This window comes from Leptosomus discolor, chromosome 12, assembly GCF_034619465.1.
Source record: "Leptosomus discolor isolate bLepDis1 chromosome 12, bLepDis1.hap2, whole genome shotgun sequence".
NCBI classification, from domain to species: Eukaryota; Metazoa; Chordata; class Aves; order Leptosomiformes; family Leptosomidae; genus Leptosomus; species Leptosomus discolor.
The window spans coordinates 3,288,357-3,312,982 of record NC_141402.1 but is presented as its reverse complement, the minus strand read 5'-3'; the positions used below and the strand labels follow the sequence as shown (position 1 = coordinate 3,312,982).

Here is a 24,626-nt window from a genome sequence, read left to right as displayed (position 1 = left end):
CGGTTCCAACACCAGCCCAGCCGCCAGCGCGGCCGCCATCTTATGGCGGGCTTGGGGGGGGGGGGGGGGGGGGGGGGGGGAACGGAGGCGCCGCCACTGTCACGTAACTTCCGCGCGCGGCGCGCGGGGGGGGAGGAGGGCTGGGCCCAGTGTTCCGCCATTGCGGCGGTGCCGGGGCTGGGTAGAGCCGGGCCGGGCCGGGCCGGGTTGAGTCGGGTCGGGTCTGGTCTGGTCTGGTCTCCCCGCGCCTCCTCGGCCTCCTTGGAAATCGCTCTGTGGAAGCAAGAACTCAGTCCGCCCCCGGAGGGCGGGGACGGGGCTCCGCCAGCCTTTCCGCCCCGGGCCCGGTGGTGGGTGCGGTGTAGGCCTCGGCACCATGGATCCGTTTTTGATTCTGCTGCACTCTTTCTCCTCCAGCTTGTCTGACGGTGAGCTTTCTTCCATGAAGTTTCTCTGCCGGGAGACAATTGGGAAAGGGAAGCTTCAGTCTCTCCGGAATGGCATGGAGCTCTTCAGCATCCTTCTCGAGCAGCACCTGATTGCGAGGGACAAGGTGGCGTTTCTTCAAGGCTTGCTGAAGAGCATTAAAAGAGAAGATTTGGTCTCACAGCTACAGCAGTTCGTGGAGGAAGGAGAAGTAAACGCTCCTGATGATCAACCAGATGTGCATGAAAGACGTAGGTGGATTATTTTTCTAAACACACACACACCCCACCCCACCCCCGCCCACCCCTCCGAGTAAGCCCAGTAGATCTGTATGTATCTGCTGTCAGTGGGGATGCCTAGAGCAAACAGAGCACGGCTCCCTCGGTTTCCTGCTGTAGCTGAGCCCACTGCTACAGGTGCTTCTGCCGCTAACTGCTGCATGGGACTGTGTGGTACCCTGGCAGCGTATGCTGCAAACAGCTTTCCGGGGTGGAAATCTCTTCCCTTTTTAAATTGAATGATCGCTTGGAAATCGTGCTATGTACTTGGGATTCAGAGTATATCTAGAGGCTTTTCAGAACACGATGTGACACTCAGTATGTGCCACGCAGCAAGAGTAGTAGCATTTAGCTGAAAAAAAAAACCCAACAAACTAAAACAAACAACCTTTTAAAAATTGTCTTGTATTTCTTAATAAACCCATTGCTAACCTGATATATTTTTGCTGTTTTAGGTCTTCAGAAGGCAGCAATTGAAGTCATATGTGAAAACGTTGGGAGAGACTGGAAAATGGTGATGCGAAAACTTGGCATTTCTGAAGTGAAAATGGACAGAGTAGTGGCAGCCAATCCGTTTAACTTGCGTGAACAGTTGGCTCAGTCTCTTCGAGAGTGGCAGAAATGGAAGGGAAAAGATGCAAAAGTGACTGACTTAATAAAAGCTCTTCGGGGCTGTAATCTGAATTTGGTGGCAGACAGAGTTGAACAGGAGCTCTCACTACTGAATGCTGGAACCAGGTGAAATCAGTATAAAACCACTTCCACGTCCCACAGATAGTGGATGAAAAAAGTAAACGTGCCTTCTACCCTTTGGAACCAAAATCAATATCATTGCTTCTGTTAGTTATTCTGCCATTAATTTGTGTGCCTTAGCAGGTTGATTTGTGGTCAGATGAAGATTAACATAAACCCAAATTCCATTCAGGTAGTTTGATGCTACCTTTAAGAGATTTTAACTTGTAGACCTAAACTCCATTTTGTAGAAATCCTCACGCTTCTGTTCTACCACCCACCTGAAAACAAGATTTGCTTTCCTGTAGGTGCTTTTCAGACACATCTTCTCTGGAAGTACATCCATGGGACACTTCTGAGGCAACTGTAATTTAAAATTTCATGGGGAGTTTGGATTTGGTTTTTTGCGTGTGGCCTATTACAACTGTAGTGTGAAAGAGGGAAGGAGTAGGCCTCTTAGCTGTGTACTGGAGTTTACTTTTGAGTAGCTTAAGATAGTATCTGCCATAATTTGTCAAATTTTGCTCTCTGTAAAAGGCTACGAAGATGACTGTGACCTCAGGCCGAAAGGCTGCAGTGCAAGAGGGCTGGTAACTGCTGTAGTGGCTCTTTCATGGCAGAAAATGTGCCCAGGTTGAAAATGAACTAGTTGAAATCAAATGTCCATATCAAGTGCCTCCTTCATCCTGAAGGAGGTGTTCTGAAACTATCAGAGAAACTGGGTGTGTCTCACAGATGTTTACAGCAGCCTCTTTTTACTGCCATGAATGTTTCAAGATCCTTTGCTAGGAATCCTTTCATAACCTGTATTACAGAGTCTGGTCGTGTCCACTGGAAGTTGCAGCTCCCCTTACAAGCAAGCTGCAGTTATCTGTGCTCTTGTTAACAAAAGTGTGTACTGTAACAAAAACCTAGAAAACATACTGGTTTCTTTTCAGTGGAGGGGCGTAAAAGCCTACTGAGAGCAAATATGTAGTACAGATTTGTCCCTCGTGGTATCCTGTGAAGATCAGCTGTCTTTTGCCACAGTTCTCTTCACAGGTTGCTCCAGATCCAGTGGCTCTTCCAAGTCCTCTGCAATTTTTTGGCTCAGTCCTGTGCCTTGATACTTCTTGAAAGTGGTTGTAAGCAACTCGCAGAGATGAATGAGACCAGATTCAGTTTTCAGCTTTGATTTGGAACAGACTTCAAAAAAATGGCCTTCACACCTAGCTTATGGCTGGAAAAATTGCACAAGCTTCAAGACAGGCAGGGCTGTAGAGGCCTCTGGGGACTGTCCCCTGTGTGAGGGGGAAAACTCCTCTGAAATCATTACTGCTTGAATGACTGGGATTGTTTGTTACTGCAAACATCCTTCTAACTACGTAAGTAGATACTTGAAGAGGAGAGGCTTCTCAGTTGCTACTGTACCTGTGTGACTTGTAGCTCCTTTCAGGTTCTTTCTACATGGTGCTGTTACTGTGGAGGCCGGGTGTCAGCGTATAATGTACCACTACTCTGCCTAACACCACTACCCTGCATAAATGTTGTGACCTTTGGTAATTTTCAAGTTTTTGTTGCAGTTGGTGCCTCTAGTTCAGACGACGACACTTGAATACTTGATTGTAGTTAATGGAAACTGCTGTAGTGTGAACTTACCTTTCCATTAAGGTTTTTCCTTAAATGATTCTCACAAGTATCTTTCTAATTGTAGAATATGAAATATCTGAGACTATCCAAGGAAAGGAGCAATGGGTAATACAGACATCCCCACTTGTCTGCCTTTTAGGCAGGTACGGTTCTCTTAAGTGCCTGCTCTGATACTGCCGGTGTCAGTTGTCAATTCCAGACTTGCAGTAGGAGATACAGTGCTGCACTTGAGCTAAATGACTAGCTCAAATGTTTTGGAGGTTTTTGTTTAATACATACAGTCTTCGTTCTACGGTATTTAAAGAAAATGATTGCTTCAGCCTTTTTTCCTTCAGGCCTCTAAGCAATCTTTGTGAGCAGTGAGATGAGTTATGTTTGTGGTGAAACAGCTCTGCAGCAGTTCCAGGTTCAGTCTGTCTGGTAACATGTTTTTCTTGCCCACTTGTAATAAGTCTTCTGGTTCACAGAAGATAGATTTATCTGGAATGTGAAAAGAAGTATACTGCCTACTGCAAATAACCAGGGTATTTTAAGAATCAATAGGAATAACTTGTTAGTTGTAGCCAAGCACTCATCAGCTACAAGAAGTATTCTGCCTCAGAAGATAAAAAACTCTTGTCTCTAAGGATTTGTACAAATAGTGGATGTTTTACGGCGTATGAAAGCAATGACCCAGACTGCGTCGGTCTGCAGTACCTCAGGGCCAATTAAAACTGTTTTTATTAGAGATTAAAAAGATTATGTGAGAACAAAGTCAAATGAAATAAACTGGAGCAAAGGGAACAAAACCTTTTTATTGGGAGGAGGGATAAGGGAAAAGGGTGCAATTTGTAAGGAAATGTGTTGTGATCCAGCTAGCAGTCTTATTTTCTAATGAATATGCCTATTTTTATAACTTGAATTCGAGTTTTATATTGTATTATTTTGTGCACATTTCATTAAAAAATAATTCCTTAAAAAAACCTCCGTTTCTGTTGGTTTTGTGTAATGGGATTGCTGTCTGTGATGAAACCTCTGATTGGGAGAAGATAAATGTTAAGGACACGTTAAAGCAAGGAGTGGTGCTGAACAGGCGTTACGTTACCAATGTCCCTCTTGGAACGTTATAAAAAATAGGCAAAAAGCTTTGTCATCAAATTTCTCAGAAGTGCTAAAAAGGCTATAGTTTTCCCAGCAGGAGTAGCATTTGAATGCTGTCATGCAGGGAAGTGTGAAGGGGGAAAAAAAAAATCTCTTGCCAGCCCTCAGGAGCCTAAAATTGAGTTGCAGTGCAGCGTGTGTGCATGGGAGCTCGGCCTTCTCTGAGGAAGTGCCTTGCCGTTGTGTTCTCTGCTAGTCGTGCTGTGGTAAGGACGTTGTATTTGTTTTATAATTAATTAAAAACGCAGCTTATGGCTTATTCTAAACCTGCTGAGGCTTTTACAGGATGTGTTCAGAAGTTAAATTGATGGAGGCTTCAGTGTTCTGTCAAGTATATGCTGGCACCAAAGTGTTAGTGCGCGCTTAAAGCTTTGAATGTGCTTAAAGATAAAATACTTAAAAGACAAGTAAATTAATTACCCATTTTATCAAATTCTCTATGATACTCTGCAAGAGTATCTTCCTGTGAGGAATTACTAAAACCTTTTCCATTTGGTCTCTTGAGAGCCTTACAGCCTTGAGAAAACAACACATCAAAATATGTTGAGAGCATAAAGTGTCATCACAGGAGAATCCTCATTTTGGAGGGTTGTTTTTCCATGTCACTTCACAGTCCCTTCCAGCACTTGCTGGCCATTTCCTAGGATTTTTGAAGATACCAGTTACCTGTCACATACTAAGTTGTTTTGTTTTGTTTTAAATTGCATTCTTTTCATTACCAAGTTAAAAGACGTTTTCTATACTTTTAATTAAAATTCCTCTTACACAAATTGGTTGTCATGAATATTTCAAACGCAATGCTTTGTTTCCCTTTTTCTCCATTGCTCACGCGCAGGCAGCTGTATTTCCTCCAGCCTTTGTTTCAGTCCTAAAATAATTGGCTACTTTCTCAAATCTAATTGCTTCACTTAATTGTCTAGCACAAAAAGCTCAGTAACACGTGCTGTATCTCTGAGCTCTCTTTGGCACTCAGCATGTTCTTAATTCAGGCTTTTTGGTTGAGTATTGTTCAATATAAATTAATTTCTAATCACTGTCTTTGTTTCTTTCACAATTATCAAAAGATGGATTGTTCTGTTCTTCTCATTTCCCGCATGGCTCATCTATATCCTTAAAAAATGTGTTCCAGCATGGAAAGTGTTTGTCTAAGTTGTTTTTCATCTTTGATTTATTACTTCTTTTCTCTGCCAGTATTTTTATTGCAAGGATGCAGTAGTAGATTTATAGAAACTAGTTCACTGCTTTAACTGTATACCATAAAAATAGGAAGTGTGGGGGCGAGATGAAGGGTAGGGGAGTTTCGAGTAAAGGTTCACGAACTTTTGAAGAATCTGTCTTTGTAAAAATTCTGGTAGCTGAGGATGACTTAACATTAAGCGGGTTTGTTGCAATGGGTTCTGGGAATTGTAGGTTTGGAGACAAGGAAGCACAGCTTTACTCAGCTGCCGGGAAAGCATCTGCGTGGAATCAACTTGGCAGCACTCTTAATGATTAAATACACATAAGTTTCAACCACAGGGCTGTTTCTGCTACTCTTTCATTCTTGACAGCATTGCACATTCATTTCTTAGACTGAAAATAAAATAACACAGGTTTGTTCTTGTAAAATTTTATGTAATATATGTTATTCAAATATGTGCAGTTGGTAATACAGGCTGAGTTTAAATTTGGGAATTCCGGTGATTTAATCAGTGTTGGAAGTTGAAAACTTTTTCACCATTTTCCAGATGTGCCATGTGCACATTGTTCTTGTGTGGATGGTAACGTGGCTTTCATGGCTGTCAGCTTGGGGTTGAGTTTGTCACAGGAACGGGTAATGCTGTGTTTCTGGCAAGTCACTTTTGAAGTAACCAGCTACTGTAGCAAAGTTGAGGGTTTTGTATGTGTTCTTGAAGACTCTGAAGAGATCAGTATATAAAAAATAACATCTCTAAAAGAGGTTTTGAGGATTACATCTCCAGCACAATGGAGTAAGTAGCTTTGCTAAGGAAAGCAGTTTAATGTCTTTAATGTCAACTTTGGATGTCTAGTGCTTCAAAAAGTTATCAAACTGGCATTTTTATTTACTTCATAGTGTCCGAGCATTCAGACCAGGCTCCTGTGCAGTGTGAAGTTACACAGAGTTAAAACTGGACCATTGTCATCAGCGGTGTGCAAAACATCCAGCTGGGATTTGCTGTGGTAGGTGTTTGATTTACAGGTGAGCCTGGTTTTATCGAACTTTTAAGTAAAGCAATAATCTCACAATTAAAAATGCTCGCAATTTTTATAATATTTTCCATTTCATAATTCCACTATTCCTATTGATCCCAGCAGGAGTATTAACTTCAGAAAATAATTTGCAGAAATTAGTAAATGAGCAGTTGTTGTGGTGTAACGTTTACAAGGGTTTTAACAGCTATTCTGCAAGCGTACGCACTACTTGTGGCAAAGATTTGTCCGAGGGGATGTACGAAGACTGTGTTTCTGTACAAAAGTTAAGTGATTTTTGTGTGTGAAGCTGGTACCAGATTTTATATACACTGAGCATATAAATCCTGAGGAAGGTTTGATATAAAAATTAAGCTACAAAACTTGTCTTGTCATTAATGTCTTGAGGTTTTGAGTATGTACAGGCTTTTCACTTTAGAGTTCTACTCAAAATTAGTTCATCTTTTTCCCACTCCTTTTCAGAATTTGTAATATTTGTTTTTTAAAAAACAGTTATTTTTAAGGAATAGGTTCCCACATTTGTTAAATAAAAAAAGAATTAAATATCTGAACAACTGAGCTAAAGGCTTACCTTTTTTTTTTTTCCCCCCTACCAGTGTCTCCCTGCGAGGTGCTTCCTGTCACTTCTAGGCATATTGCCAAATTTGGAAAAAAAAATTGCAGAGAAAATGGGAATTAAAAGGGTGCAGCACCCGGCAGGTCTGGGCCCATGGTTTCTGGGATGTGAGTTCTCTATTTTTTTCTCAGTGTGAGCAGAATTCAGTCACAGCTTCCCGTCTGTAAAGTCCCTAATGTGGGAAACCCTGGATAGCCTGAATTACCCCCAAAGCCATTATTCCCATGGCAACCTCCCTGCACGGCAGTACATGGGGCGTGCGGCTGCAGCGCGCTTCCTTCTGGCTCTCCCAGCCAGCTGAACAATGTTTGGAAGCCGTTACTAATGGTGAGATTTGCTGCAGTCTCCGGTCAGTGACCACGTCAAAAATCCAAGCTCTGAGTGCAGGAATGTAAAATGACATTTCTGGACTGAATCCTCTCCTTTCGGATCCGCTGCCCCGTTGGCACAGGGCGTGCGAGAGCGCAGGGTGAGGCGTTAAAAAATTTACTTTCAATATTTTCTAACCACCAGTTTAGCACATGGCACTTCCATTTCTGTATCCAGCTTGAACGGGAACATTCAAACTTGCGTGTTTAACTGCATGTTTGTGCATGAAGTAGCTAATATATATGCAGATGAATTAAAACTAATTACAGCTAAAACCAACACAGTGTACTTTTCTAGCTAACGGCTACTTGCAGCTCTGTTATATACCACCTGAATAAGTTATTCACCGTGGACCTGCTCAAACAGTTTTCTGTAAAGCATATTGTACTTTTTACAAAAAAATAGCACTTTGATGCTAAAGTACTTCATGTCTCCATATGGGATGAGTGATTCTTTAGATCAAAATGTCAAATTCCACATCTGGCCTGTGAATTTTAAGGGATATGAAACATTACAGAAGATCTCAGATGACTATTTCTAAGGCGTTTCACTCCGTGCAGTATTTTTTCCTTTCATTTTCTGGAACTTCATAGTTACCAGCACTGCAGCCCTGACTCGCTTCAAACCTTTATTCATGTGACTGAATGAGACCAAATGAGTGAGTGAGAATTTAAACCCCTTAGTTTCATATTAGATGAACATAATAAAACAGTGAGTAAATACTTTAATGTGAGTAAGAGGCACCCACAAACCGTGGACTCTGATTGTGAGAGTAATTCTGTGGATGGGACCCTCACTTTCCACCCTGCATTCAGTAGAGTAAAATGCTGGGGAAGGAGGGTGTCCAAGCCATTTTGGTGCTTAGCCAAGATCCCAGACGGTCCTTGAGCTGCTTGGCATGTGTAACCGGTGCTTGTGCTCCCTACAGCCTCTGTGGGTAACTAAAAGCAGCTAGAGCATGGCATAGGATACTCCAGTTGTTATTTTCTCTGTAGGAATATTGCCTCCTTTCTCCTCATTTTGCTTGAAGTGGGAATGGATGTGGGAATCCTCATCAGAGGGCAAAATCCTCAGCTCTAGAAATTCCTGATCCTCCAGTAATCATTTCCACTGGATAAGCTACTGAGTAGTGTGAAAGGACCAGATCATTTTGCAGCTTGAAAGCCAAAGCCAGATTTCACCTGTCTTTACTTCTGTGAATTAAGGTTTGCAGAAGTGCCTAGACCAACAGTCTCAAAGTAGATACCATCGCAAAAACAGCTGGAGTACTTAATACCAATCCTGATATTAAATATTATATTTGAAAATCCCGAGTTTGCTTTCCCACATGATGTAATGCCATTGTCCGTGCATTTCCTAGCTTAGTATTCTTACTGTTTTGTAGAGTATTATTATTAGGGATACTTGCAGGTAGGTTGAACTGGATTTTTTAAGCATGACTGTTTTAATAATCAGTGATTCAAATAGGGTTGTGCCATGTCTTCTGCCAGAAGAGGCCTCAGCAGCAAAGTCTCATGCCTGTTGCTCAGGTCTGAGTTGTGGGGAGCTCAATTTGTTTTGCGAGGTCTGAGAAGTTCCCACAGTCTAATTCGGAGGAATTAGAGAAAGAATTATGGAGAAATTAGATCACAGTTTCTTTTATTTAGATGGTACCTGAAGTGCCCCATAGGCTTATCCCATTTTCTCCTTTAAAAGGTTACTTTCATCCCTTATCTCCCTCCCGCAAACTCATCCCCACACACGTCATTAAATGTTGAGTAATTACAACACACAAGCCTGAGGGAGGACAAACACTTGTTTTCTTGGTAGTTTGAAGAGGACTTTGACGTTTCTTGAATCATCCCTAGTTATTCAGACAGCCTGTTGCAGTGGTTTTTAATGTATTCAAATAGGATATGACAACCTCAGCAAGGGAAAAATGGGCACGGATGGAATTGCCACAGTACCTGTAAGCAGGTCACGGAATATCCTGTTTTTGAAGCGTTATCATGTCAACTGATACAGCAGCAGTGCTTCCTGGATTTTCCATGCAAAGAGAAGTAATGGGCAGCTGCTGGCAGAAGAATGCTGCCAGCTTCTTTCCATCATGTATTTTGGTACCACAAAGGTGGCTTTATTAAAGGCAGACAAAAAAAGCCTCTAATCATGCAACCAAACTGAGCCCTAGGACTCAAAAACCCCTTGCTCTGTACACTCGTAAACCTGGCTGAGAACTGACTGGTGTCCATTTACGCAGGCTTTTCTGCAGCATTTTGGCTGTGAGCGGAGCCAGACAAGGGATGCTGTCTCTATGAGCACTTAAAATTGGGACTTGAGAACCTTCCTCATTGCAACTACTGGACCTCCTGACCTTTCTGCAGAATGTATGGTAAAGCAACCCAATCCATCAAAACATCACTGAATTTGGTCCATAAAGCTTCATATTGTCACTGTAGACTTGTGAGGCAGAAAATCTGATGATTCTGTTTACAGCAAAAATCTCGTACTGCAGAACTTATTTTCGTTGCCTCACACTGAATATTCCCCTTATTAGCTGAACATCCATGGATGCATGGCAGGTAAATGGTGAACACTTATGCAAGGAACGTTACTGTTTGTACACAGCTTAAAGATATTTTGGAATCAAACTTGTGCCGTGTTATTTTGGTGAAAGGAAACTGTACGGTTTATTATGGGAGACAAAGAAAGTGTTGGACACAAAAACGATGTCCCTCCCAAATCCTGATATGCTTGTGTACGTGTATATAAACATCTCTCTCTCTCTATGTGTGTGTATATAGTGTGTGTATACATATGCATACATATACACACACCATTAAGTAAAGTTATTTGATGTAATCTGGAATACAAGACTTTCCTGACAGGGCTATTTCTCAGTACTGCTTCTCAATTTTGAGTCTATCACTTACAAGCTGTATACTGCCTCTGTGAAGAACCATATCCCTATGACAATCTCCAGGAACAGCCCTAGTGCTGCTAGAAACAACTGTGTTGTATTTCTGGGCCAACACTAACTATTAAGTACAAATTCAGGGCCAGCTGCCACATCTTCAAGAGGCAGAGCAAAGTGATTTTAAGACGTTGGTTTAATCTTGCAGTTTTAAATGCAAGAATTGGCTTACTTTCTAGTATACATTAGAGCAGGCATTGGTTACTATCATTTTCAGTATTTTCCTTCAATTTAGTATTTTGGGTCAATACAACATCTCTGATTCTGACATTAACCCTCTGTTCTCTTCCCTGTTACATCTGCTTTTGCAGCAGCTGCAGACAGCAAAGAAATGATTTAACAGGCACAGTGCAGTTTAGAAACTATATACCTGACCAAAGTGAATGGAAGAATCCTTCCTTCTCATTCTGCATACACTTGCATGGTGCCCTTACGTGATTACGGCAGAAGATAGGTAGTCTCTGCCATTTCAGCCTGTGGCTTCACAGTTAAAAAGCACAAAGACTTAGTGCCAAGTTCCTTGAAGGCTTTTGTGGCAAGGGCAGCTAGACTGAAACTGCCAAATTAATCTCACCTTGGCTACGCTTGATATTTCACGTTTGTCCATGAAGACATGTTAATGATTCCTGGAAGGTTTAGGCATCATAATTTAAAATTGCTTAAGGGACAAAGGGAAGTTATAAGTTTATTTGGATTTGCAAAAGGATCTGACCTGTATTTGGAGTACTGACTGATTGATCGTATGTAACACACGAAAGGAAAAAGTGACGGATATTCCTCTAGCTCTTTGTGCAAAAGCTTAAGTGTATTGTGGCAGCTTAACTTACAGGCCTGAGCTAGAACCTGTTCATGAGTCAACATTTATGTTTACTCTTCTAAATGTGAATTACAATGCAAACAGATTATATGGTCAAAGGGACTTTCATACGAACTGTATTCAGGAGAACAAGGAATTTAGCTTTGAAATAAATCATTTCCCCTGCTTGTTATGGCACAGATGAACAATGTCAGGTCTGCTGGTTTTGCTGTTACGAGTTATTCCCTTTTACATCTCACACGTGGCTTTCAGCCATTTCCTAACTGGTTTTCTTTTTTTTGTTGTTGTTATTCTGACTTTGTTTAAGGATTAACTTAAGGCAACGACAAGGCTTTTTCAGCTTTTGTCCGCCTTCCTAGAAATAATGATTTCTTACCAAGAGCAGGGAGAGGACTACCTTTCATACCTTTTTCTCTTGTTTTGTTTTCTTTTTTTCTTGCAAGCTACATGCCGGGTAATCTTATGTTCAGCAGCTAGATTGTAAATGGCTTTTCATTTAATAACTGCCAGCATTAATTAATTGTAATTTGACAAAAGCTACGTAAATACCTCCATACAAAGGAACAAGGCGTTCAGGTAGACAGGAAAAGACAAATAGAAAACTTGAGAAACTAAGAGTATTATCTGGCACTGTGTGGTGTCAAGGACAAATCTTTTGTTGGTAGCTGAGTCAAAAGACTACACGTGAAGACCTTAACGGCAGCTGAGGACACACCAGATCAAACCTCCGGTGAAGGTAAAGACACTTGAACTCAAAGGAGTGACCCACAGGGATCTGTCAAGAAGCACAACCTGCTTATACCAAGTCTGGCTCCAGTTAGAGCAGGCAATACCAGCTGCGGTGTTTGTGCTCATAAATGTCCGTCTGAGGGGGCGCGTGGCGGGAGTCCATTGTCACTGTCACCCCTGCTGTCACCGCTGCTGTCTCCACAGGATGCCGCTCTGCCGTGAGTTTCTGTACGCACCACCGGGGTGTGGGTACCGCTACGCACAAAGCCAAGCCTCGCCTGGGACTTGGCACTTGTGTCTTTGGGACACACAGAAAGCCACGTTATGCCAATATCAAGCTGGAGGTTACTATAATTACTTAGGGCAGCATTAGCTTCAGTTTCCCATGGAAGTACTGCTCAGGCGTAGCTATCTGAAGCTGCATATGTCTTGCTCTGTTCTTAACAAATGTTTTTTTTGTAGAAGGGGATGCATAAATCAGCCCGTTCAGTTGAGCTTCAGTTGTATAATCGAGAAATTGCTATCAAAGTCAGGAGAATTAAGTATTCTATCTGGAAGACATAAGTATTGTATATAATGATTAATAAAGTTGATGGAGGAGCTTTTGCTGAAGTACACTGCCTTTATAGTTGAGAGAATTACTGTTATTTAGACTCTCTGACTTTGCATACTGATTGCACTGGTTCCCCTAAACGCCCAAGTCCAAGGGCTGCAGAAGGCATTCCTCAGTTTTTCAATCCTCTGCATGCTCCCCGACCGTAAGTCTTACAGAAGAGATTCCTGTGTAGGGGGAAGGTAAATTTGGCCAGGCTAGTAACAGACACGCTGCCGATGGTAAGCCAAGAGGGGACGGGAGGCCTCATGGTTTTATTAATTGTCAAAAAAGATGCTTTGACAAGGACTTGGGCATCCTTAACACATACACCTCAACGCCAGGATGTCTTTGCAGCACTAAAATTATCATGTCAGACAGGCACCCTGAAACAGCAGTAGGGGTACCCACGCAAGCAGGGCGGTGCAGAGGCAGCTACCGCTCCTGTTGACACTAGAGAGGATGGTGCTGGCATCCTGCCCTCTCCATGAGGCACTGCGGGTTCTCCTCCCCGCTGCACGTCTCGCCCGGGTCACATGCTGCCCGCTCTGGGTTTATGGATTTGCAGGGGATTTTGTTCAAAGTCACGGCGTTTCTTCAAAAGCTAAGGATGAGACCACTTGCCGCTCTCTTGGCTTATATATTGACAGGCATGTGCTACTTTTCATGTATTTGTTAGTTAAACATCAGAGCAGGGTACGCTTTATGGCCCAGGTATACTGCTGAAGGGTGAGGACAAACCAATACAGAAGCAAGCAGGGAAGGATTTTACTTAAAAAGATGCTACGATAATTTTGCAAAAGAGGAGAAACGCTGTTTACTGCATTTCCATTATTTTTCTTAATAGTGTTTCAAGTTGACTTGAGCACTGCTCCCAAAGGTCTTGTTTTTTTTTTCCTCTGGCAAAAGCAGAGCTGCTTTTTCTAAAGTATTGTCTGTTTTCCCTGAAGGTTCTCTTCTGACTCTGATTGCTTTTAAATGTCACTCTGCTGCTTAAGGCTACTAGTAGGTGGTCTGAGCTGAATGTTTACTATTATATGGCTTATACCTACACTTATTTTCCATGTCAGACCCTGACCCAGTAACCTCCTTCTCAAAATGCCAAAGGTGAAATTTAGTTTTAAAATACTTGGTTGCCTAGGCAGAATTGCTATTAATCAGAACAGGAAAATAATATTGGGAAATGGACTTTCTCTGATAGCAGTTTAATACACCATATCTATTGGCAGACAGTTTCATTTGAGCCTCAGGATCACCTTGAAACTGGAGATGTTTTTTGGCAAAACACATTGCTGCCATTGCAGGTTTCCATAGTTTTTAGAATTTTTACCTGTTGCAGTTTTCTTTCTGACTTCATTTTGAGGCCATGTTGTTTTTTAGGCGCCATCCCAGCCAATTCATTTTAGCAAATTAATATTTCTAGTAAACACTGTGAAGACAGTGGGGAGTTCTAAAATGGTGAGAATAAACATTTAACTTGTGTACATAAACCAGTGATTCACTGAGAGTGTTATTTACATTTTCATTTACCTATAAGCTGAAGCTGGTTAGACAGAAAAATCATTTTGCTTTGTTTACACACACATGATTTGGGACTAATACCTTACCAACATCGTTATCTTCACAGACACAGCTTAATATTTTAATTCAGCACACATCAGAATAATGGAGATAGCGATTGCTGTGTACAATTTCATGCAGGCAATGTATATGTAATGAAAGGTACATTATCACTTGAAATCTAGTCAGTTAAGGATTAAAAATAGGCTTAAGTGCTATTTGAGATCTCTTTATTTTTTAAACACTTTTATCTTCTTTGCTACAGTATGAAGGACTGAGGATCCTGAGTACATAGAAATCATGGTCCACTTTGCTTACTGCCTACTCCAAAGCCACTTGAAACAGTAGGAGTCTTTGCGCTGCAAAGTGAAAAAACCCTGTTTTTCCCTCCAAACTCCGATTTACAGGAATAGAAGTGTTAATTCACATGCAAATGCTTTTTACTCTAGTCAGATTATTTATAAACCTTATTGCATATCTTATTTTAAAACCACAATTTTTTTATTTTAGTTTTACTCTTAACAGGTCTCAAAACATTCTAAAAGCTGAAGCTTCAGTTTTCAAGTGATCTGCATAGAAACCAACTTGAGGTCTTGCAAAGTAAATGGGTGAAAGACACAATGTCTATAGAGCTCACTGGCATCAGTGCATGTGTATACAAGGTGTTTTGGAAAACAGAGAACATAATTCTTTCTTCTTGGCAATTGATTTTTTTACATATCCTGAGAGATTGCCGTGGCTCTGAAGCTCTAGGCTTCGGTCTTCCAAATAGAGTAATTTAATTCCAGACCAGTTAAAATTAACAAGACAGACAAACCTTGGGCTGCTAAATCCAAAGCGAGGAAGGCGATAACAGCACTGCTTGTTTCTACAGACATTCACATTCATTTTCCTTGCTTTCCTACAAGCAAGCCGTGCTGTTTCTCGCATGTATCCAGCATCCCAGCCCAGATTCATCTCACGCTGGGTTAGCCATCTAACTGTGGCTCCCACGGCAGGAGTCCGGCGGCCCTAGGCTCCCTCTGTAGTCAATGAGAAGAGACAAGCATCTTGAGCGGGTGATTCATGGGCCACACCAAAGATCTGAATCACTCCCATGGAGTGGCTCTCTTGCTCCACTGATTACAGAGGCAACCGAGGGTAAATGGGTTCATGATGTAGGTGGTCAGCCAGGTGGAATGTATCCAAACCTGTTCTAGTTAGTCAGGAGCTGCATTATCACAGCTGGTTCTGAATTCTTCACTCTGGACAGTTTCTTCTTCTGATACTATTCACAACTGTGTCACATGAATCTGGCCTTTCCTGAAAGCATCCTTTTATAAAAAACGCGTGGCTAATAATAATGTGCAACCCCATTGCCCTGAATTTAAAACTGAATGCGCCTTTAGATAGTTCCAAAAAAACGATCTGAAGATGTGCTGAAATCAATACATTCACTTAGTGTAGACTATGTTTGCATTAGATATTAGGGGTACATTTCAGTCCAGATTGAAATAAAGGATACTTTGCTTTAGAAATTCTTTCTAGCTCAAGGGGATTTCTGCCACTGTAAATCTATACAAAAAAAAAAGAAAAGACAACAGTTGCAGTAATTCTGAACTGCAAATTGCGCAACTGAAGCTGAAACTAAGCTGAAAACCTTTTTGAGTTCAGAGGGTTTTTACTTGAGTGGGCATATGTGTTTTTGCAGGAATAGCAGCCAAATTTGGAAAACATTTATGGTCTTGACATAGGTATGATTCCCATGAAAATAAATTGTCTGGTCTCCTAAGAGTTTTCTGCATGTCTCCAGTTTCTTGTGTGTTTTGTGGAGACTTTTCTTCCTATCAGATGCAGTAAGTCCAACTCAAACCTTTCTGAAATTTCAGAGCAGCCAATTCTGATTTGATTTACACCTGCCTATATCTGACATAGATCCATGTAGACCCATATTATATAAATAAAATGTCAGTGTAGCAAAGAACTGTGTCAAGGCATGGTTTTTAGAAGTCATGGCCTCTGCTGCCGAAGGGCCGACACATTTACTGGTGCACTTATCTTTATACAAGGGCATAACCATTAATTATCTCCGTCCTCTTCTCTACAGGCCACCTTCCAACCTCTTCCCCTCTCATTCCTTCTCCCTCAGGCAAAGCGTCTCTTCTGTCTAGCAACCTCGGGAGACATTTGTTACAGCAACAGAACAGTCCAGGTCACGTCTATCTACTGACAAAAGAATAATAAGTGCTGTTGGCAAAAATCCTGTTCTTTCATCTATTCATTTCGGTATGAAATGCCTGAAATATGTTCAAAATGCATTTTGCTGGTAAGTCATTAAGTCATCTATAAAGGACAAGGAGTAAATAAGGTACCGTCGGCTCGACTCAGAAGGAAAAAAAAATGCGTAGGCGCTCTTGGGCTATTTTCAGCAGAGGTTTTGTGCAAGCGTAGGGTGGCTTTGAGGCTCACAAAGGAAATTTCAGTACAACTGAACCATAAAGCACTCCGTGGGCAGAAAAAGCAGCGGATGCAACCCCACGCTGCTGTGAAGCGAATGGAGGAGCGCTTTGCTCCTTCACCTTCTGGTGAGAAGCTCTTCCTCACGGCGAGCGGGTGGTGGCAGGTGTTTGTCCTCAGAACCACCCTGCTGGCAGGGAAGGACAGACCCCGACACCTCGCCGTGCAGAACTTGCTGGCAGGAAAAGGTTGCTGTTTTGCTGAGCTTGGATAAACATTAGGAACTAATTTATCATGTGACAGGAAAGGAAAGCGCTTTTTTCCCCCCCTCCTCCCTGTTTTTAACAGCTTTTGTTTGAATTTCATCATGTGGTTTTGAGGTGCAAAGAGTGGAGAGATATTAACCTGGGTCTCTGAACTGATTACTTTGCTGTCAGCTGATGTAGAGTATGGCTCTTTCTGGACGTGTCTACAAGTGTTTCATCTCACTAAATGACATGCACAGGGAGCCAGACCTCTTGCTGAACTTAGAAAAGAGTCATCATACTCATTTAGTTAAAAAGATCTGAGCTGCTAATGCTCTTTGTGTCGTACAGTGTATCTTGGGTTACATGGCCTGGAGGAAGAAAAAAGGAAACCATTTTCCTTGTACTACAAAGTAAATAGGAATGCTGAGAAATAATTTGGTATTTTGGTATTCACAGGACCTGGGAGTTCTCCTGAGTTTATTATTTGATGTGTATTATGTGCAACACAAAGCATTATGCAAAGATCTTGATTATTCAGTCATGTTTGTGGCATTTGAAGCCCTGACCATACACTCTGGGCTATGGAGGACTGCACATCCAGATAGCGATACGGCTTCAAAATCAGGCCTTTCAGATATTTTTGAGGAGCCTCAGAAATTCTGCTGTATTGGGGCTGTCTGGGCTTTGAGTGTTGCATTCACAAAGCGAGGTGCCTAGCGAAGGTATTTGCAGTATCTCATGTGGGAGGCATATTCCTTAAGTAGGATATTCTGGATTCAAATTCCCTCCTGGACTAAGCCATCCTTTTGGGCATGAATAAATACCTAGCTCTTTATACATGAGGAGACAGTGCCTCCCTTTTATATAGCAGGCATTTATATGCCATGGGAACTCTGTTCCCACCTGAGGCTGAAACCCATTTCTCAAGAAAGTGCCTAACCACTGACATTTCCATCTCTCCTCTGAAACTTGTGTAGAGAGTGATACGTGATTTGAAGGTGACAAAGATAAAGGTGACAAGTCCTTGAGGCTGAGGAGGGTCTACAGCTAAAACCTCCTGCCTCTTAGATGGGAAGTGCGATCACAGACGCGAGGAGCTGAGAAAGCTGAATGTGAGCGTCTGTGCCTTGTTAATAAACTGGTTGAAGTGAAGATTAATATATGGAGTTCATTCACATTTATTCTCCATTTCAGAATCGTGCGGTAGATTCTTTGCTTTCATAATGAAGCGTGATTATAGTCGGTACAACTGTTTATTTTTGGTTTTAACCATTTAAGGACAAAACAAAACTTAATTTCAAAAGAAAAAACAACCACATTCCAAGTCATCCCAAACTGAGAGAAAATGTAATGATATCTTTTAGGATCTAGGTGAATACTGAGGTTCAGTCGTTAATTTATTCCATATAACCTGGCTCTGAGATCAGTTAATCTGACGGGATGTTATTACAGTGTCCAGTTTGAAAGAGGTTATCAACTCTGTGCCTATTACGGTGAGGTTAAAACCTTTTGCCCTTTTTGACTCATTATGTTAAGTGCGAATCAAATCAGGCCAGATTCTTTCTACCAACATTATTAGTTTTTATTTTGTGTGTGTGATGAGTTGAAGCGAAATTGTGTTTGTTCATGCAGCTGTAAATTCCACTTTATTTTTCAGCCTTGTTTTGGTTTTGCTTGAACACATTATTTTGAAGATGCTGCCTTGACAGCTCCTTAGACTGAACTCCTCTTCATCCACAGAAGTAGTACTGCAAAAGTGATCAAGACGAAAGGTGAGGATTTTGCCTTTCCTGGCATGCGCTCTCCACCTGGATTCTGACCTGGAAGGAATTCCTCGACTTGCAACATCGGTTAGGCAGAGCCAGGTCAAACAGTTTCAGCACGTTTGGACTCTGACTCCCAAAGGACGAGGACAAAATAATGAGCACTGTCCTATCGGTAAAGGTATCTCGTGACGCCCTCGCCCTCACCACCGCAGCTGACGCACCTGAGAAACATTTGCAGGGGACGAAATTTCAGAGCTCGGCTTAGGAAGGGGCAAGGCACAAGCTGTAAGGTCTGCAGTGACGAGTTGGTGCTCGGCAGTGACCCTGCCACAGGGAAAACCTCAGCATTGGGAACCAATCGCCTCCGCTGGCTCTCATGTTCAGCTCTCTGCCGCTATGCTGGAACGGCTCGTTGCTTGTCAGTTAGTGGCAACGAGAGAATTCCCTTAAGTTCTTGAAAATATTTTGAAATGTGTAGGTTTTGTAATTTTTCAATTACAACTACAAAAAGTAGTTATGGTCCAAATCCTACCATTTTTCCTTTCTGAATAAAATTCTGAATGCTGGAATAAAATTCTGAGTTCACTGAAGCAACTGCAGTGTGGAAACTTTGGCTGGGATGAATCCATGCTCTTTTTTGTCGGTGGAAAAATTTTACTTTTCTGGTAATAAAGAAGCCTAAGAAATACCTGGTTGTAATCAGTTGCTGGTAGCTTATTTTAGCATACCTTAATCATTATGTCTGCACGCTTTATTTAAAGTTTCATCATGCAATAGTTCAGGCATGGTAGCGCAGCTGCAGGTGTCCATTTGGAGAATGATAGAAAATTAGCATTTCTTCATATACCTTTCCCAATTTGTCTGTAAACCATGTTTTTTCTCCTCTCAGAATTAACATGCAACACTCTTCTTTGCTTCAAAAATATTTTTTGTGCAAGTGTAAGCATGAAATCTAGAAACTGTGTAAGCTGGACCTAGAGTGGATGTAATGTCTGAAACGGCTGTTCTGCCACTACAGGTGGAAAGTCTATTTTGCCTGAAGGGAGTTATATGGAGAGCTGGTGCCTAGACTATTAGTCATAAATGGTTTCACAATGAAATCACTAATTTTAAATATTGAGGGTTTTCTGTTAAATTTAGGTAGTCTGTCATTTTATTATTAGATTTGCAGTATAAGTGACAACAAAGTTAAGACAGCAGGGGAAGAAAACTTTAATCCTCCAGAAAGTTACTATAATTTTTTTTTTAAATAATGAGCAAGAGGAATTTCTTTGATTTTTTTTTTAAAAATGCTTTTCAGTTTTTAAAGTCTCACTTTTCTAGACTGGTATAATCTGATTTACTTATATTTTTCTATTATCCTCCTGAATATTGCATTATAGACGAAGGAAATAGTTATCTGAAATGCTAGTGTGAGAGGTAGGGAACGACCATCTCTCCTCTTTTGCCAATGTATTTTCACGGTATTTGTGACCATGCTTAGCAAGCTGGGTTTGTTTTTCACTTGCATATGAAGAGTTTAAGTATTTTTACTAGTGGTTTGCTTAACTTTTCAACAAGTGGGTCAAGCTGGCAGAGTATTTTTGTTTTCTTTAAAGAATCTGACAAAATCAGCACCTGTGGTGCATAAGCAATACAGTCGTTGATGAATCTCATGTAAGTTACGGGAGACAATTTTGTTGATGAAGGTAAAGACAAAGAGAGAGTTTGGGGCAATTAAATAGAAGAATCTATCTGTAGAAATGTGCTTAGAAACAAAGAGCTGATTGTGTTCAAGGTAATCTTCTGGACCTAGTTTTAAGCATTAAATAACTGCTTTTGACCTGAGGAATACTGGGGTTGCAGTGCTTCACGAGCGTGGCCCAGATTCTGGTCATAGTTCTATATTAACGTGAATTATGTGAAAGAAACCCTCAACATGGGTTGAATGAGAGGGCCAGGTGAATGACACCTGCCTTCCTCCCCTCTCACGATCATTTTAAGAAGATTATGTTAAAATTGAAGTTTTTAAGTTTCTAAATATATCAATATAAATATATCAAAGCTTATAAATAATAGCATTGAGCTATACTGAGACTATTGGACAACACAGGGTCATTCATAACGTTGGGAGGTTTCCTCAGGAAGAGCACAATTGATTTTTGAATTTTTTTTTGCTACTCTTTCTATATTGAAAAGTCAGATCTCAGTATTTATACAATGACACTTTGATGGTGTATTACTCAGCATCAAATCTATGCTAACCAGTATTTGACAGAACTCGTGATTTCAATGTGCCTCAAAATATCTGGCTTTTTTCTTAAAGTTTCATCTCCCAGAGTCATGTGATTACATCAGAAACTTCAAGAGGAAAAAAAAATCTAGACTGTAAAGGAAAAGCTTAAAAATGTGACCTGAATTTACCCTAAAGGCTCAAATACCAAAGGGAAGAGTACAGTGTAGTAAATTTGTCATTGTAAAGATTTTCTCATTTGGGGGAAGGAAGAGTGATTCATTAACGATCCTTTCTATCCAGTGCTAGGTGTTGATATGTTGTGTTAGAGATTAAGTGTCACATAATCCAGTCACTAATCTGCACAACAGTGCAGGTACTGCTACCTTTTGGCATGACGTGCCTCTCTGCCTAACTGGCCCTTGATGCTTTTCAGAGCTTTCCACTATAAAAGCAAGAACAGGGTCCAAAATGCAAATGCTTTGTTCATAGTCGTAACACAAACAGAAAAGAGATTTTTCTAAGCCTTGCCTACAAACACCAACCTTACTCATGTGCACGGTAAAACCTTTAGAAACACAATCCCCAGGAACACAGTAAAAGCTATGTAAATGCAAGTGGAAAAAGTTTAAATGCTGTTTTGGAAACAGCTTACACAGGGGAAAAAAAAAAAAAAAAAAAAGAGTTCTGTTGTCAGTGTGGCCAAACCCTGTCTCCTGTGGAGAATAAGCTACGCCCGTGAAGTCAGCCCTCGCTGGAGCTGTGCTGAGGACACGGTGGCACCGCTTCCACACAGGCCGAGGCGGGAGAAGCCATCGTCACCCATGCCAAGCGTTGGGACAGCACAGGCACGTCGTGTGAATTACGGCAGCAGACGGCTTGTTACCCCGCTTCAACGGTTGTTCTCTCCGGCCACTTTACTCACCACAGAGCCATTAGGCACACCGTTTAATTGGGTAAAACCATCACCTCACAGCTCTGCGAGCCGCAAGGCTTGGACGCACGGCTTACCCCCCCCCCCCCTCCGCCATGTATTTTTGAAGGTACGCTGTGAGGGTGCAGGTGGAGGCCAGGGGAGCAGGCCAAGGGTGAGAGGGCAGCCGAGGCGATGGGAGCGGGCCGAGGCGATGGGAGTGGGCCGGGGGATCGGGGCAGGGCCCAGCTCCTGCTGAGCAGGCAATGCCCGCAGCAGGCAGCGCAGTTGGCAAGAGCGGGTGGACTCGCCTGGCAGGGCCCTGCCGTGACACGCAGGCCCCGGGAAGGACTGCGATTGCGGGGTGACTCTGGCACACACAGCGGTGATGACTCCAGTCCTGCCCTGTTGCTCAGCCCTCAGCGAGCACGCCTCCTGCCCCGGGGCTCTGTTGCAGAGACGTGGCAGCCTTCCTTTGGGGCGGACACCCGTGGGCGGCGGGAGTATCGCTTGTAGGGGAAGGGAAAGGGCGCTCAGCGGGGCTGCAGCCCGGCCTCCGCGGGGCACCGGGTCTCGAACCCGCGGCCCGGGGCGGTGGGGCAGGAGCGCCCGAGCCTCCCCGCGCGGTGCATTGTGGGCCCCGCACTGATTTATGCAGGAGCCGCAGAGGGCGCCGGGAGAAGCGGGAGGCGGCGGCGGCGCTGGGTGCTCGGTGCTGGCGCGGCGGGCGGCAGGTCGGGGGCCGGCGGCGGCGATCGGGGCTCTCCGAGCGCGCAGGGCCTTTGCCGCCCCCTGAGGCCGCGGCGGCACCGCCGGGCGCAGGCCGCTGCGGGACGCGGCGGCACCTACCCGGCCTCAGCCGGCCCCGCGCCGGCCACCACGGACGTGGAGGCGGCGGCGGGCGGAGCCGGGCCCGGCCCGGAGGGACGCGAGTCCTCCCGCCGCAGGGGAGCCTGCCCCGCCGCTCGGTAGGAGCCGGAGGGAGGGCTCTCTTGCTCGGCCCTCGCGGCGCCGGGGCCTCCGCGGCCGGGCTCGCTCCTCGGGGGCTGCGCTGAGCCCGAGCCGGCGGTGTGCGGGCTGCCGCGGCTGCGGGGCCGCGCTCCCGGCGCCGCTGGGGCCTCCGGCGGGGAGGGAGGGAGGCCCGGCCCGGCGATCCCCGTGGGAGACGGGGGGGGGGGGGGGGGAGCAGAAAAGACCCATCTCCTCAGCCAGCATCTTTGTCGGGCCCTGCCGCGGGGAAGAAGAGCGGCGAGACCCGGGCGGCGAGCTACCGGTGCCCCCGTCTCTCCTCGGGGCCTTCCTCCCCCGCCTGTGCTTCCCGGGCCCTGCCTCCGTTCCCGGCGGGTTTCTTTCACTCCTCTCGGCTGGATATCTCGGTTCCGGAGCATCGTCGGTGGGACCGGCCGGGCCGAGCACGGGTGGAGGACTAACGTGGAGGAAACAACAGGTCTCCCTTCTCGCCTTCCAAAGCGATACCAGCGCCTCGCTCTTGGGATTATAAATGTTTGAACTAAGACCCAGGAAACTGAAAGGAGAGCCTCCCATTGGAGTTAATAGAAGAGAAAAGGGAGGCTTTTCAAAATTCTTTACGAGAAAGCTGGTGCCGTTTTCCCATGCTGTCTGTACTGTCTTTAATAATGCAATTGTGACCTGAGTGGAATTTATGAGCGATGAACTATTGAAACTTGTTGCACCACTGCATCAGACTACATTTTTTTTTTTTTTTCCTTCTCAGCATATGATTCCCCCATCCCAGCTGTTGCAGGACCTCTGGGCCAGTAATAGAGGGATGGGAAGCTGAGAGTTTATTTTCACATTCTTCTGTTCTGGGGACTTGGCTAGTTAGCTGAAGCTGCTGCTGCTGCTTTTTACTGGATCTGTTCTGTTCTCGGCAGGTTTATTTGTTTTCACGTGCACGGGGTGTTTCAGTTAAATAGACGTTGGACTAGAGCCGAATGGATGCTTTGCAATCCGAAAGGTTTTTGGGGATAACAGAAGACTACTAAAAACAGAGAAGAACTGGTACTGCAGGAAACCTGGGGCCTGTTTTCCAAGCCTTTTTATTTTATTGAGCAAGGTAAATAACATAGTGGTGTTGAAAATAGAGGGCTTACGGTAACCACGCATGAAAATGTTACAAAGCGCTTCAGGCTGTTCCGAGGCTTTCAAGGGATTGAGAGGTCCCACAGTAAGGCTCAGAATAAGTTTAATTGTTTTTTAAAATGTTCAGATACGAGTATGAAATTTAAGGCTGAGAACAAACTTGATGGTACCTGTGAGGTTGTGTGCTATTTTTTCTGGTTTGCCTTGGCTTGTAGGTTTGTGATGTTCAGAGAGGCTGTCTGGAGAACTTTAGAAGTCTTAGTGGTTCAGTGAGAGTCTGCAGTAATTATATTAGTGGGGTTTTTTCCATGCTTTTTAAAAACTTGATGCCTTAGCCTCTTGTAAGGCTCTGTTACGGTCTCTTAAAACCCCTTCCAGTTTAACAGTAGTACAGTACTTAAGTTTGCATTGTTAACTGTGTTCATACTCTGCCTTTAATTATTTTTGCTTACCTTTGCTTTTGTTATCCGCAGTGACAGCTGCTACCACTTCATAATGAATTTTTTGCTTTTTATCTTCCTTTACATGTGTATCTCCTGAATTAGACTATTTGGATTTACCACTAATTTACATGCATCACTTTTACCGTAGACTTTCTACAGCCAGCACAAGCTCAAAGTACTGTTTTAGATACTATCTTTGTATGTTTCAAGCGTTGGAAGAAGCAGATAATGGTTCTCAAAATATGCAGCGTAATCAGTTACTGGTTTAAGCGTGTAATTTTTGGTGGCATGCTGCATGCCTTATCTTTGTTTTTTTAGAGATCTCAGCAGCAGTTTGCTCTTAACAAAAATACAAATCCATGAAAATGAGATCACAGTTTGAAACGTAGCTGTAAAAATCTGGTTTTGCAAGAAGTCACAAGATTCTCATTATGAAGTGATGCCTTGATTAAATTG

General features: G+C 43.2%; 1 protein-coding gene across 1 annotated transcript; it reads left to right on the top strand.

Annotated features, from left to right (window-relative positions):
* Window positions 1–253: 253 nt before the first annotated feature.
* FADD (Fas associated via death domain) lies at window positions 254–4,021 on the top strand. Its single transcript, XM_009956314.2, has 2 exons — window positions 254–677; window positions 1,160–4,021. The coding sequence occupies exons 1-2, from the start codon at window positions 377–379 to the stop codon at window positions 1,444–1,446; spliced, it is 588 nt and encodes a 195-aa protein (XP_009954616.1). The 5' UTR covers window positions 254–376; the 3' UTR covers window positions 1,447–4,021.
* Window positions 4,022–24,626: the final 20,605 nt, after the last annotated feature.

Excerpts from the sequence above, each read along its gene's own strand:
- FADD (XM_009956314.2), top strand. The coding sequence starts at position 377 with ATGGATCCGTTTTTGATTCTGCTGCACTCTTTCTCCTCCAGCTTGTCT. Across the intron at positions 678-1,159 it reads ACCAGATGTGCATGAAAGAC|GTCTTCAGAAGGCAGCAATT; the intron begins GTAGGTGGATTA and ends TTGCTGTTTTAG.